The sequence below is a fragment of the Arvicola amphibius genome, chromosome 14 (assembly GCF_903992535.2).
Source record: "Arvicola amphibius chromosome 14, mArvAmp1.2, whole genome shotgun sequence".
NCBI classification, from domain to species: Eukaryota; Metazoa; Chordata; class Mammalia; order Rodentia; family Cricetidae; genus Arvicola; species Arvicola amphibius.
Genome location: NC_052060.1, coordinates 51,171,672 through 51,187,482, shown reverse-complemented (window position 1 = coordinate 51,187,482; position 15,811 = coordinate 51,171,672). Strand labels below are relative to the sequence as shown.

At 42.1% G+C, this 15,811-nt stretch overlaps 1 protein-coding gene across 2 annotated transcripts in view; it reads right to left on the bottom strand.

Moving 5' to 3' along the window:
• Positions 1 to 766: 766 nt before the first annotated feature.
• Znhit6 (zinc finger HIT-type containing 6) overlaps positions 767 to 15,811 on the bottom strand; it is a 34,563-nt gene continuing 19,518 nt past the window's right edge. For both annotated transcript variants that reach the window (XM_038311957.1, XM_038311958.1), the window contains 4 exons: positions 14,876 to 14,956; positions 13,238 to 13,315; positions 3,902 to 4,026; positions 767 to 949 (listed from right to left, as the gene is read on the bottom strand). In XM_038311957.1, the coding sequence (XP_038167885.1) occupies positions 909 to 949; positions 3,902 to 4,026; positions 13,238 to 13,315; positions 14,876 to 14,956 (325 nt within the window). In that variant the 3' untranslated portion in view covers positions 767 to 908. The remainder of the gene's footprint in view (positions 950 to 3,901; positions 4,027 to 13,237; positions 13,316 to 14,875; positions 14,957 to 15,811) is intronic.

Sequence of the window (15,811 nt, the reverse complement as noted above, 5' to 3'; positions counted from 1 at the left end):
TCCCTTATGCCCTCCCATATACCTGTTCTTGCTCATTTTCAAATTCATGGCTCCCTTTCCATTAATTTTTTAAAAACCATTTAGTACACAGATGCAATGTAGATGTAATTCTTTACTCTTCTATAGTCAAAGTCTCTGAGATGCATAAATGCACATGAAACCCATCAAGGTTTAATTTCAGCAAGCGAACTGCGTATAGATCAAGCCACATGTACACATAACTACACCTCTGTACACTTCGTCAACACACTCAAGAGTTCCAAGTGGGTGTTTCCAAAATACACCACCAAATGGGTCACCACCATATTGCTGTGCAGCAACCAGCCAACTGGGAGTGGATGAGACACACAACCTGTGTGAAGACGTCACCAATGGTACCCCAATGTGGAGCTGCTGATCTTTCTAACCGAACACAACTCAGAGTGATTCGTGTTTAGAGTGTCTCAAGTACGAGCTGTCTTGAGAGGGTTACATGTAAACCAAACACAAGGATGGCTAGTTCTCGGAGAGTGCTTCTCCTCGGCTAGACACTTGGCTGCCCTGTGTGGCATTCTCTTCAGTGCAGTGCAACCACGGAGAAGGCCTTCTTTATGGCTGACACAGGTGATCCGTGGGTTTGGTCTTGTGTCACCCTAAGAAATAAAAATGGTTCAGCGTACAGAAGTGAGCGTACTAAAGTCTAGTGAGGCCTTCACTAATCGGATGCAGGAAGGGTTCATCTGGGGAAAGGCTTTGTACTTCAGTCAAAAGGCGACAAAATACACTGTTTTCAAAAGAAAGTTATGCTTTTAATTTCCTTTTAGATAACACATTCCAAGCACCCTTCAGCAGTTCCTCAGTCACCCAACTGTCCGTCCACACACAATCTTCTCGACCATCTGGGAACTTTCACCTTCTTCCACAAGTGCTCAATTTCCATGGCCAAGCTTCTGGGTAGATTCACTTTTCACTGGAAAAACCGTGTAAACATACAGTCAGATGTTTATACTGCTCAGCCTGTTTGTTTCTCCTCATCCCTCCCTTCTGATGCATAGCAACAGCACCGCTCACAGGGACAGACAAACCATGTCACGTCCCAGGCAGCCGGGATCCACAATTCTGGACATAATAAATGAAGTGGTGATTCTATTTTGTGAGGGTACACCCTTCTTGACTGTGGAATTGGGAATGGGCCTCACAGTTCAGTTATGATCCATATTCACGACACCATTATCACACAGCTACTCACATGCAGCTGGAATTTTCTTTTAAACATATGTGTTTTTTTTTTAACTTAAAGTTAAGGGTGAGTATGTGTGAATGCATGTGGGCTGACAGAAGACTGAGCAGAATGGAGCCTCTGAAGCTCCTGCCACACTGAGGGTGAGAAATACTGAAGTTCTCCATTACCAAGACCCAACGTCTCCTCCCTGGGTTTGTCCCAGAGTGCAGTACACTGAACCCCTGGTGACTGCATATCACTCTGTCCTTAAACATGAAACTAAAAGTAAGCAACACAATGAAACACTTCAACCTCTGTTAGGGTTCAACTATGATTAGGGTCTGCAGAGATGGCTGGGGTTGAGAGCCCTTGCGGCTCCTCCAGAGCACGAAAGCTTGGTTCTCAACAACCACTGGAGTGGGATGGAGAAGCTCACACTGCTCTGGCTTCAGCCTAGGGGACCTGACACTCTCTTCTGGCCTTTAGAGAACTGTATATGAGGTATGCACAAGCATGCCATGTACATACTTAATAAAACTAAGTCATTAAAAATGATAGATTATCTTGTTTAAGATTTACGCTGTTTGACTCCATGAGGTAGAGAAAGGGTATGTCATGTGGCTGCACCCTGTCCTCACATACACAGCAGAAGGGAAAGAAAACAAAGAAGGCTGAGGAAGAAGGGGGAAGAGGTAAGTGGAAGGAGTTATTTCCCCCCACCCACACAAACTAAAACTCTATTCTCAGGATAAAAATCCAACTCCCCCCCCCCCCCACCTTTGGAGAAAGCAAAAATTTCAAGGTTTTCCAAAGACAATGTTCTGTTTTTATAGAACCCCCCCACCCCGGGCCACCGTGCAGAATATCAATACTACAGGACTGTTCAAAGAGACAGGCACCTTGATGTGCTAAGACAAATCAATGAATGCCTGCAGACCCGCCCTACTAAGTAGTCAAGAGGAGAACACTTAGGATGTGCCGACTCCAGCACGTCCTTGAATTCTGTCAGGTTCTCTTGCGGCAGACCTACAGAACCATTTACAGAGAAGAGTCGACTGTGTGTGCGCCTGTAAATAAGTCCAAAATAAAGCAACACATTCTGCTTGAGGTTCCAGTTCAGGCTGAATTAGCCTTTCTTACTGCTTCATCCCAGGAAGCTTTGCTTGAACGTGTCATTCCTAAACAAGGTGAAAGAGGAGCTGTGTGCTCTGTTTGTTTACACAGTTCATGTTTGCCCTGGCTAGTAACTCACCCAACAGCTCTCTCCCTGAAACCAGCATTTAGAAGTCTTAACACTTTGTTAATCATGTTGAAGAAAAAGTAAGGTTTTGCAACATTTAAAAAAATAAAAGTGGTTCCTTAGAACTAAAATTCCTCATTTGAGAAAATTGGCTATCCTTCAAATTGTGAAAAACAAAGATAAGAATAAATAAAAAGCTTAGAGACTCATAATTTGTTATTAAAAATCTCTACATTTGCTAATTAAAACCTAGTTTTAAGTCATGGCATTGGAAAAAATCTTGGAAATCTTATTAATTTTACTCAAGAAAGAAAAAAATAACACACATACACGTGGGGAAAACATCTCACAAACAGATCTCCACACTCAAAGCACACATGCCAAAGAGAACTACCAAACACAGATCCACACATAACCCACACATGCCGAAGAGAACGATCCAAACACAGACCTGCACGCCATCTTAGGGGTCTGCTGCAGCGCAGCGTGGCCTGGATCCACCAGTTCTCAGCTGAAATACTATCTCTACTATCTCAGGGTTCCGAGTAGTCACCTTCTAGAATCATTACTGAGCTTAGGTTACTTTGATCAACGGCCGGAAAGTCGGTAAGAGATTTTTAAGACACCAAACCTTTACACACACCATTTCCAGTTATACCGCGGTTTTAGTACCTTTTCACATGGCAAAGAGACAGAAGTGGCAGGGAATAAAAATGCGAGTCATAGTACAAGCTCAGCTAAATGCAGCCCAGACTTTAAACACATTCCCTCAGCAGCATTCTTTACTAGAAGGGAGGATACAAAACCAGCAATTTCTCATTTTATGAATCTTTAGAGTTTTCTGTTGTGGAATAATCCTGTTGTTGACTGTATATATGTATTATTCTCATTGGTTAATAAAGAGCTGACTGGCCAATGGCTAGGCAGGATTTTTGGGGCAGAGAACCCTGGGAAGAAGAAGGTAGGAGTCTCAGGAGCTGTGAAGAGAAGCAAGATGAACTTGCCGCTGTTGAAAAAAAGGCACCACCACGTGGCAGAGCGTAGATAAGATACATGGGTTAATTTAAATTGTAAGAGCTAGTTAGTAACAAGCATAAGCTATCAGCTGAGTATTTATAGTTAATATTAAGTCTCTGTGTAGTTTCTTGGGAGCTGGCTGGGAGGACAGAGCTGCCCTGCCATTCCGATGAAAAACTCCACCTAGTTTTCAGTAGAAACAGTAAATTATATTTGAAAATTCTAATAAAACAAAATTTAAGACATTTTGATTCATCTATTACAATCAGGATCATGAGAGTCACACTTTCTAGTGAGAGGACATGGCACCCGCTCGCTTGGTGCTTTACATCACCAGCTGCGGTGCACAGTACACTCTTCCACATCTGTAACACACGTATAAAATGTAGGAGCAGCCATGGAACCGCTTGTCCTCTAAGAGGGAAGGAGACACACATGCTTACCTTGGTGAAGAAGCTGCACGTCATTACTGGAGCCTTTCAATACCACGTGCAAAGTCGGATATTCAATGATCACTTTGTTCCTCAGATTGTCTAAGAGACTTTTGTCAGGATCCAGTTCATAATATCTTAAGGAAAAGAAAACACATTTAACATTTAAATTAATCTTTTATAACATGTATGCAGGCAAAATACTCATTCATATACACAAAATTAAAAATAAATTTAAAAAGCAATAATTAAAAAAATAAACCTTGCCAACTGTGGTGCACGCCTTTAATCCCAGCACCTGGGAGGCAACAGCCGACAGATGTTGGCGAGTTTGAGGCCAATCTGGTCTACAGAGTGAGTTCCAGGACAGTCAGGGCTTCAAACCCTGTCTCAAAAAACAAAAACCAGTAGTACTAAAGAAAAACATGAAATCGCGCGCGCGCGCACACACACACACACACACACACACAAAACAACTGAACATAAAAGTCAGTGTATATGCTGGGCGGTGGTGGCGCACGCCTTTAATCCCAGCACTCGGGAGGCAGAGGCAGGCGGATCTCTGAGTTCGAGGCCAGCCTGGTCTACAAGAGCTAGTTCCAGGACAGGCTCTAGAAACTACAGGGAAACCCTGTCTCGAAAAACCCCCAAAAAACAAACAAACAAAAAAAAAAAGTCAGTGTATAGTACACAGCAACGCAACTTAGCTTTTCTTAGGAGAAACATGATTTTTTCAGGCAGCCTGGGCACACTGCTGAAATAGCTTATCTTCTGTGATTATTCCAAACCACAGAGCTTCCCCTAAGGGGCTTTGCCAATAAAGAGATGTTTCTATTCATTTTAGTTTTTCTGGCAAATAATTTTCCATATATAGCAAATACTTTCAGTATTCTATCTCATTTTATAGCATTTAATCTGCACTTGATTGTTCCAGATTGCCAAAGACACATGGGATTCAAATCCCAATGTTATTGCTGATATAGTATAAAGAAAATAAGCTCTCAGCAAAGGAATGTTCTTTTTTCATGATCTATGATTACTTTTGGTTATCTTCTTACTGTTGAAAACATACAAACTACCTCCTTTATTTTAACCTTTCCAGCGGTTAGAGTGCCACCACCAATCACACAGATATGGATGTTCTGTTTTGTCTGTTTCTGAATGGTGTTTAAGGACAATTCTGAACTAGAACTTAGTCCTAAATAATAAAGAATTGAAAAGGTCTAAGTTGATGGCTTCTAAGAGTATTTCAATCTATAGGTCAACTACAAAGAAGCACTAAACACTCTTTGACATTATACATAAACCATAGCAAGTAGCTTAAATGAGAAAAGGCAGCATCCTTCGACATAGAGAATTCTAATTAAAATGACATCATCAAGAATAGACAATTGCTTTTTGACATTTAACTATTGCCTTTAACAGGTGAGTCTCCTCATTTTGGAGATGGTGACAGAATTCTCCCAGTGTTTAAACATATTCATATGCCCAGCTATATAAATTTAAGTATAAAACCATTCAATAGGTTTGAGGTGACACCACCATCTTTGTGGAAAGTAGAACATTACTAATTAAGTTCTACCTTATCTCAAGAAAGGGAGGGCAGTAATAGTATTTATGCAACTGGAATAGTTATTTTATAAAAGATTATATCCACTTTGCCACAAGTCAGTTTTGTCCCACAAAAACATTGTTAGCCATTCATGATCTAAATTTTGGTGTATGCATTAGAGTACAGTCCACATTAAAAGCCATGAGACATTTGTTTTGTAGTGAATTAGGCAGTGGAACTACTCATTAGTAGCCTTTTAAAAGATAAGCTACTAGGTCTGCCCTTTTTGCCTTCTCAATTCCAGTGAAGATCATTTCTGTTCCAGGGATGTTCTTCCCGGAAGTATCCTCTCCCTGGTGACACCATTGCTCTTGTTGGCGTCTGTGTAAGAGAATCCGGCAGCCTGACTTGTCTTCCACACAGACAGACCTGGAGATTTGGCCCAGTTTTTTGCTTGCTTCTCCTTCCACAGTGTGTCACTGGGGACACTTCTGAACCAAAATCTTGCCTTTCTCAACATCGCCTGGCTGGTCAACACCACAATTGCTACAACCCGAAGACAGACATCTCCCTCTCTAGCAGGAATGTAAAGATACATAAAAACTACATGCATGCAACAAATGACATACCCAAAACTGTTTGGGTTACACTTGCTTACCTCAAGAATCCACTCTTATTTCACAAGCCAAGCAGGCACTATGCAAAGCACTTCAGATACAAAGATTTTAGAGACTTGTCAACTAATAAATTTTTAAGTCTCTTTTTTACGTCCCCCAAACAGCGAAACTCAGGTTTGATGAATGGCTTTTATCTATGTGTCTGTCTGTCTGTCTGAGTGCACATCTCATGGATGTGGATGCCCCTGGAACTGTCAGTCAGCTGCCCATCACAGGTACTGAGGACCAAAGTCTGCTCCTCTGCAGGAGCAGCAAGCGCCCCTAACTCCTTTTTCCAGTTTCAGTCAGTACCTGCTGAATGGTCACTGTCCTCTACACAGGAACACTGCTGTCAAGGGCACTAAGTGTCCAGACTTAGGGTCCCACTTGGTGACTGTATAATTCATAATTCTACTTCAATGTGGACTCTTAACTGAAAGTTTGCATTTCTTAGGGTTTTTTTTTTTTCTAGTGGTTACTCTGAGTAGGACATTAGTGTGTACCAGTGACTAAAAGATGACCATGGACATCGTGCATAAAGAAAGGCTCCCAAGGCAAGTGGATCTCTGTTAGTTAAGAGGCCAATCTGGTCTACAAGTTCCAGAACAGCCAGGACTGTTACACAGAGAAGCCCTGTCTTGAAACACCTCCTCCTCCACTGGCAGAAAGGCTGCCAAATGTAAGTGGAATTACCATTTTATGGACTTGGAATTTAGTTAAATGAAGCAGTAAGTCTAAAAGGGGTTTGCTGTGGAATAATTCCTCTGTACTGTGAATATGTGTTACTCTCACTGGTTAATAAAAAGCTGACAGGCTGGTAACCAACAGAAAGTATGGGCAGGACAGCCAGACAGAAAGGACTCTGGGAGGAGGCGCTAGTCAGCCAGCTACCAAGCAAGCAGAATATATAGAAAATGAGGTTAACCAGCCATGAGCCACGTGATGATGCCTAGGTAAGAAATACGGGTTATTTTAAGTTAGCTAGTAATAAGCCTAAGCTATTGGCCAAGCATTTATAAATAATATTAAGACTCTGTGTGGTAACTGAAGTGGCTCCTGAGACAGGAAAACTTCGTCTACAGATTTTATTAAAGTTTTGCTCTTCCACTCATTGGTCTATGATTTTGGATAAATCACTTTGATTTTTTAATTATTTTATTTATATTTATCTGGCATGTGTGTAGTGCATGTATGTGTGTGCACACAGCCCTGGGAGTCAGTCGTCACCTTCCACCTTGGCTCTCTGCTGTCTGTTGTGGTATATAACATATTGACTGGTTCTAGAGCATCTAGGGACCCTCCCTCTCTGCTGCCATCTCAGGGATGAGAGCACAGGAATCTCAGACATGAGCTACCATGCAGCTTTCCCAGAGTGCCGGGGATTCACACGCACGTTCTCGTGTGTGCAGCAAATCTTCTGTCCACTGAGTATCTCCCCAGCCCACATCCCTTCTTTAACCATTTCTTGAAATTCCCTTGAAATAGGAATGACAGCAAGTTATGAGCGTTTAGTGACAAAAGAGACAACTGGCTCAGACACAAGTAGTGCACATAGCCTCTCGACTGAATATAATACAGGACAAGTCCCTAGAGTGCCTTAGTAAGGAAGGGCGGCGCTCATGTAAGCATCAGGCAATTCTGCCCTGTGTGTGTTTTGTCTAAGGGGCACAACCCCCGAACCACGGTTGCACTGTCATGTTTATTCTCAAGAATCTAAAAGTACTTAAAAAACACTGTTTCCAACATCCCGAGGCAAGTTTTAAAAGTTCAGCTTTGGCTCTCTTAAAACACTCAAGACTCAGCTCCTTTGTAAGTCGTTAGGGTCACCAAAGCCCAAAGGACACCTCTATCTTTCTGAAATTTCTTCAACTCTGTTATTTCCATCAGCAGGCGCTGCTGCCAGAGGATAAACTACTTAGGTTTGGAAGAATCATGATCCCGACATTTGTCTCCCTCTCAGGGACACCGCAGACATTACTTGTTTTACTTGCTCAGCTGCCCCTGAACCAGCTGACCCTGCTCCCAGCAGCTGCACAGGGGCATCAGCAGGGCAGCAAGGCTCACCTAGTAGGTTCAACAGGTGTCACAGGGGCTGTTGTTAAAGGTCGGGATCCTACAGTGTGACCTTGGCTCTGTTCCCATCTTTCAAAGAAAGCGGCCAACTTCTTCACTTTCTCTACCTGTCCCAGCAAATTAGGACAGCAGACATTTGTTCTTCACACTCAGGAGACTTAAAAAGAGGTCACATCAATGCTATTCCCATCTAGGCAGTGACTCTAGATAGCTACCCTTCCATTCCCTAAAATACATTAATGACCAAGCTCAACTTTCCCCAGATGGAACAATTTAATAATTGACTCAAGTCCACAGGATTTTTCCACTACAAAATAAGGTCACTGAATGAGGCGATCACAGCTGTAAAACTCTGGAAGCTTTGATATGTACCTGCCAAAGGTAGGACATAGCCTATGTTCTAGTAGAGCTGTATGTATTTCTTAATCTAGGTTTCTGGGTTAAAAGTACAATCAATTCATTCCAAAAGTACAAAACTGAACCTCTGGCTTTTTGAAAAAACAAAACCAAAACAAACAAATCTAAGGCTTAATACAGCACAAATCTATTCACTGTTATCTGGTGGCTTTTCAAAGTATGGCTCATTCTAGAATAATGAATTCCGGAAGATACTGGAATAGATTATTTAGTTTGTGTATTTTTAAAACTTATTATTTTAAGGTTTACATTTTTTATTAGCTACATAAGAATTTTTATATAATGCATTTGATCATATTCATCCCTCCACACACCTCACCCCAGATCTACCCTCCAACTTTGTTTTCTTTTTTAAAAAACCCATTAAGTCCAGTTTGTGCTGCCCATGAAATATACTCTTGGATGTGTCTGCTAACTGGAGTGTGCTCAACCTACTAGGGGGTCACACCCCACAGACTGGCTCTCTCCAGGAGAGATGGTTTGTCACTGGATCCCCTCCCCCTGCTAGGATTCTGCCTGGCTTGGGTATGCTGTCCCAGCTGCTGTGCGCCACATGGACAACTGAAAGCTCTAACGGAGTCGCCTTCTATCGGGAGTGGCAATGCCTCTAACCCAGGCTAACAGGAAGCCCAGTGAGGGACGGGTTACCCCTCTCGGCAGTGTTGGCCAGTATCATCCTACACATCCCAGACATCACAGGCTATGGCCATCCTCCAGAGAAGAAGGGAACACTGAAGGTTCAGTCCTACACGGGACAGCTGGACCACACTCCCTTCTCTCGCAGCTCAGGGCTCACTGAGGGAGAGGGATGGAAAGATTCTCCAGGCACAACAGGAAGGAATTCTTCGTGAAGTGTTTTAGAGCCACCCTTACATGGAGATGCGGGTTTGTGCTTTGTACTTTGCTCCTGGTATTTCCTCACTACGCTCCCTTCCCTACATTTTGGAATGGTAATTTGTGTACTGTGTGTATATACTGGAAGTATGTGATCTGCTTTTTGATTTTGATGTTATTGGGGCTTACAGTTAAGACATTGCATGGATCTCAGAAGATTAGACTCTGAAATGAGTGTGAGACTTTGATAGACTATGGGAACTTTTAAGTTGGGTTGAATGTATTTTTGCATTATGATATGGCTACAAGCCTTTGGGGGAGCAAGGAGTGCAATGTGGTGGTTTGAAATAAAATGGCCCCCAATGAGAGTGGTACTATCAGGAGGCATGGTCTTGTTCAAGAAAGTGTGTCACTGTAGGGTTCAGCTTTGAGGTCTCATTTGTTCAAGCCACACTCAGTGAGACCAACCACTCTGGCTGTCTGCAAGATGTAGGACTCTCAGCTACGTCCTCTGCACCATGTCTGCCGGCATGTCACCATGATCTACCATGACAGCACACTGAACCTCTGATCTAAAAACCAACCCAAATGAGTGTTTTCCTTTATAAGAGTCGCCATGGTCATGGTGTCTCTTCACAGCAGTGGAAACCCTTAGACAGATGGCTAAGGCAGGAAGAACATAAGTTCAAAGCCAGAGTGAGCTCAAGGCCAGTCTGTATAACTTTATGAGATGACTCACTGGATAAAAACATAAAGACTGGGGTTCAGAACCCTAGAACCCATGTAAACACAGGTAAGTTGGGTGGCATCAGCAATCCCAGCACTTTGGGGCAGGACAACCTGAGTGGCTAAGACTAGCCAGACTGCCTGCTCCGGGCTCAGTGAGAGACCACCCCTTAGTAAAAGTTGGAATGCACTGTGAACAGTGTCAACTACTGTCTTCTGCAGGCAAACGTGTACTCAACACACACACATCCATGGGAAAAAGGGGCCGGGGAAGGAAAGGGAAAGGAGGGCTGGGAATTCAGGCTGCTGACGCAGTGCGTGCCTAACACGCACAAGGCCTAAGTTTCTGAACAGCTGCTCTTAAGCACTGAGTCACCTTTCCAGCCCCTGCTAACTTTCATTTTAAGACTAGAGTAATTTGAATTATTATTATAGTATAAAACTAATAAAATTCACAAATATATTACCAACATTTAATTTTATTGGAAATGAATCTTAATACAATGTGCAAACAGCTTTTTACTAGCACCAAAGTTGTTTATTTTTGTTATTACTGATTCTTAGGCTAAGTGATTCTCCCCAATTATCAACTAATTAGCAGAACCACATAAAACCAAAAACCAAGTGAAAGTTTAATCTATCCAGACAGCAAAGCCATGGTCTTCAACAAACCTCCCTTTACCGGTGAATTCCAAGGATAAGCCTAGTACTACATCTGACCATCTCCAATGTTCTAACAGTCTCTTCCAAACCTGAACTTCAACATATATACATTTCCTTTTCAAATGTCTGCACGGCAGTCTTCAACTTCTCTGTGAGTCTAACTTTCCGTTTCTAGTTCAGTCAAGCAAAGTCTTTTTGTTTGTTTTTCGAGACAGGGCTTCTCTGTGTAACAGTCCTAGCTGTTCTGGAAGTAGCTCTGTAGATGCCTTGAACTCACAGAGATCCACCTGCCTCTGCCTCCTGAGTGCTGGGATTAAAGGTGTGCGCCACCAACACCCGGCTCAGGCTAATATCTTTAAGAATATAGAACTGTGATTGAAAAAAAAATCATGCTAATATCAGCTGATCTATTTTTTTCCACACCTCTAAACCCAACTGAACAAACACCCACAAAATACATAATATTCAGACTGCCGTCAAATCTGACCAGTTGAATGAGCGACTTACCACCTTCCTTCACTCTCCTCAGCCCCATTTACCTTGACTTAAATCCAGGCAGAATAACCCTCACCTCACAGTTAATGAAAGAAGGAAAGGAGAAACAATACACCAACCAACAAACAAACCGGAAGAGAAATCATTTCCTTTTGCTTTATGACTGTATTAAAATGATACAGGCTGCCCTTCTCAGCTCTGGTGTAACTGAATCACCAGGCCAACTGAGCAGGTGAGTAGAGGTGACACAAAACTAACGACAATGAATATCACTTCATTTTGTAAAAGTGATCCAGGTGTCAAACTCATGTACTGATGCACAGCCCCCGAAATGTGATGTGGGAGAGTCTTCTGTTTGTGTTGATTTCATTCGTTAATAAAGAAACTGCCTTGGCTCATTTAATAGGCCAGCCCTTAGGTGGGTGGAGTAGACAGAACAGGAAGAAGGAAGTGAGGTAGATGCCTCAAGCAGTCGCCATGACTCTCCTCTCCGAGATGGATGCAGGCTAGAATCTTCCCGGTAAGCCACCCCTCGTGGTGCTACACAGATTACTAAAAGGGTTAATCAAAATGTGAGAATTAGACAATAAGAGGCTGGAACTAATGGGCCAGGCAGTGTTTAAATGAATACAGTTTGTGTGTTGTTATTTCCGGGGCTAAGCTAACCAGGTGGCCAGGATCCGTGCGACAGGAACGCAGCCTGTTGCCTCATCACTACAGAAATGGTGACTGATGTCTGTTCCTTGCAATTCTCTGAGACCAGATAACATTTTATCCCAAGTTTCTTTTCTCTCTGCACAGATTAAAGCCAGCTAGACACATCAAGCAAGCGCTGCAAAAATGTGCCATGCCCCGGCTTCTCACCACACTTCAGAGGAGGCAGAGATTTCTGCTGGGTATGGTGACACGTCTTTAATCCTAGTTTTCTGGAGGCAAAGACAGGTGGATGATGTGGGAGGTGTTGCTTTTATTGGTCAATGAATAAAGAAATTGCTTTGAGCCTACAGCAGGGTAAAACAGAGCTAGGCGGAGAAAACGAAAATGAATGCTGGGAGAAAGAAGGCAGAGTCAGGGAGATGCCATGTAGCCGCTGCTGGGGACAGACAGGCTGGAACCTTGCTGGTAGGCCAAAGCCATTTGGCAATTCATAGATTAATAGAAATGAGTTAAATTAAGATGTAAGAGCTAGCCAATAAGAAGCCAGAGCTAATTAGCCAAGCAGTTAGTTATTAAATTAATACAGTTTCTGTGTGGTTATTTTGGGGCTGAGCAGCCAGGAAAACAAGCGGCTTCCTACAACAGGTGGATCTTTGTGAGTCTGAGGCCAGCCTAGTCTACATAGAGAGTTCTAGGACAGTCAGGACTATACAGAGAAATTCTGTCTAGAAAAACCAAAAAACAAACGAACAAAAACAAAAACAAAAACACACACAAAAGGAAACCAAAGAGAACGGGGATTTCGAGAACCAGAGTGGACAACACTCCCCCTGTCTCCCCTTCTCCTGGAGCTGGGTGGGTATCACCCAGAGCAGCAGCCTAGGACAAGGAGCTGTCGAATGCTCAGTGGTGCAGACCCCCATCCAGATGTGAGCCCTCTGAGCTCAGGGTCTGTGAGAACACCCTGTGCCTTTCTGTGTGCTGCTCTTTGGGATTTCCAAAGTTACAACTGTAAACACTGGAACTCACTCATATATTCTTGAAATAAGTGGGCTTTAGAAACTTTTTAGTAGCAACTAAGGCTATTTAAAATATCTAACAGGTGACTGCTACCAAATTTTATTGTAAGTGTAGTTATTTTAGTATTTTAACTTGAAAGTAATTTTTATAAGTCTAGGTTTTTGTTGCCAGCCAAACAACTAGTACAGTAGTTAGCTACTTAACCTAATCAAGCTACTTAGTTACAGATAAAGAAACAGAGGAGAGCAATCTTACCTTACGATATTTTGCTGCATATTTTCAACCCTCATTAAAATTTGGACCCCAGTCTGTGAGTGTACATAGGCTTTCAATCTGCATCATAGTGGAAGAAGCAAAATTAAATATATTTCAAGATAGTCTTTATAAGGACTAAACATTTATGAATAGCTAATGTTCTTAATTCATCTTCCCAAGAACAGAGAAAAAAAAAAAAAAAAACAACTAAAGATGTTGTCTAAGCAAGATGTGAAAAAAATTACCTTCTCGCTCTCTGGTTAATTTAGCTATCTTAAATTAAAAGTCTCGTTTTGTCAGTTCATGTGCTAAAAAATATACTTGTGTCAGCAAATAGCTGCTAATTTATTGTCTTCAATTTAGTAATGATGCTTTTTATTAATGCTAAGTACGAGAGCAAATGATAACAGCCAGACTGTCAATCAATCAAGCTTTAACTGTCAGAGCTGTCCCAAAGACAGGCTTGGTTCATGTATAGCTTGCATGAGTCTGGCTGGCACTGCCTTTTTCAACAGCGAGAAATAACTTGAGCAGATCAGACACTTAGGATTAACCAGGTGTGGACTTCAAACACCAGGAACCAAATCAACACGCCCATCCCAGGAACCAAACCAACATGCCCATCCCAGGAACAGACCACCTGCTGAGAACAGAGCTGCCCGTTCCTGCCCAGGGACACTGGAAACTAACTCACCACCAAGCTTCCTGTCTAAGCTCTGCTGTGGAGGCCCCAGCCCCTCTGGACTTCATTCTTCTCTCTTCCTGGCTTCCTGACTTCCTGTCTAGTGCTAGTCTCATTCCACTGATGGAAGAATTGGAGCATGGTAGAGAAGCAGCTTGCTCTCATCTAGTTAATGTTAGACTTCAATACATACACCCAGGGTAGAACTCCGCACTGAGCTATGCTAGCCACTTTGGACCATGCTGTATTTCTGGAGGCAAAGTGTTACCTTATTTAGTTTTGGGAGGACTTGGCTGAAATATAATTTCCTGTCTTTAACAGTTACTAGAAAAGTTTCAAGTTGTAGAATTAATGGTTCAACTTGAAAGGCAGTCTAGTCTAAGGGTAAGACTGCAGACTTCAGTCTGATGGTACTGCGAGGGTTTGAATCTCAGTTTCCTTGTTTATTAGTCATGTTACTTTACTTATTTAAGGCTCAGTTTCTCCACCTGTACAATGGGTATGAACCCCGTGTCTCCTATACAGAGTTGGTGTGAATCAACTAACCTCCATCACTGCCTGCTTGAGGAGCATCTGCAGTAAATGTGGCTAGCCATGACTGCACTTTACAACACATTTAAATAAGTCACAGCTCCCCATAATAAATACACATAAATACTTCTAATGTCTTTACAATACATTTAAATACAGTCACAGCTCCCCATAATAAATACACATAAAAATACTTTTAATGTCTGCTCTAGTGACATGGCCCAGCAGGTAAAGATGTGGTGGTTCACCCCGACAGCCCAAGTTCTATCCTGAGGTCCCCGTGGTGGCAGGAGAGAGCCTAGTCCCCAGAGCTTTCACCCCACATGTGTTTTGCAGCATGTATATGCATACAAGTGCATAAACACACATTTCTTAAGTTAATACTTTAAATCATGCCAGAAAGCTACACGATTTTTGAAACATACCTTTGACGAATCACAGGATCAGATTTTTCAGGATCAATGTAAGGTTTTAGAATTTCATTAATAGTTTTATTATCTGGTACTCTTTCAAACAGAGAAAGAAAACAGCAAAGTTATTATTTATAATTTGCTAAATGTTAACTTAAAACTGTTAAATTTGGTGGAAAACTGAACAAGGGCTCTTTATTTTACTCTTGGCAAAATACAGCATATAACATTCTTTCATGTTAAAATTATGTAGAAGAAAAGCACAGAAAGGCTTTTTAAAAACATTTTATAAAGTAAAAATTTAAAAAAGTTCCTTATCAATCACTCATAAGAATATGAAAGCACTTTCAACATACACCTATGCTCAAATGTTAGGAAGCTAGATTAGAGACGTATAGATGCGTAGAGGAAGACTGTAGCCCAGCCAGTGCTCAGGGCACTCACTCAGTGCCACAAACCAGGCTGAAATGGAGCATCTGAAGTCGGCAGACTTCCCTGTGAGCACTCGGTGATACACCTCTCTAAAAAGCTGGATAACACAATGAAGATCCCTCTGAAACAGTAATGTCCTTAGTGATCCGCTCACACAACGAATGCGCTCACACTCCTGACTACATTGCTAACAAGATTCTTCACCCATAACCCGTGACAATTCCAAAGAATGGCAGTGCCCAATGGGGACAGATGCTGAGGACACCAGCTGACATCAACTTAGACATCTCCCTAACTCAAGAAACCACACAGCATAAAGCCTGTGATACCTAAAAATATACTCAATCAAAGAACCTTAAAAGTATATATATTAAATTAGGACATGCATTTGTATTTAGATGTATTATTAGGTATATACATGTATGTTTCACACATGTACCTACCATATCTTCTGAGGGATCTAACACTAAAAGAGGAACTTTTCAACAGTAGAATTCTGGGTTGTCTTCTGTATCCTAT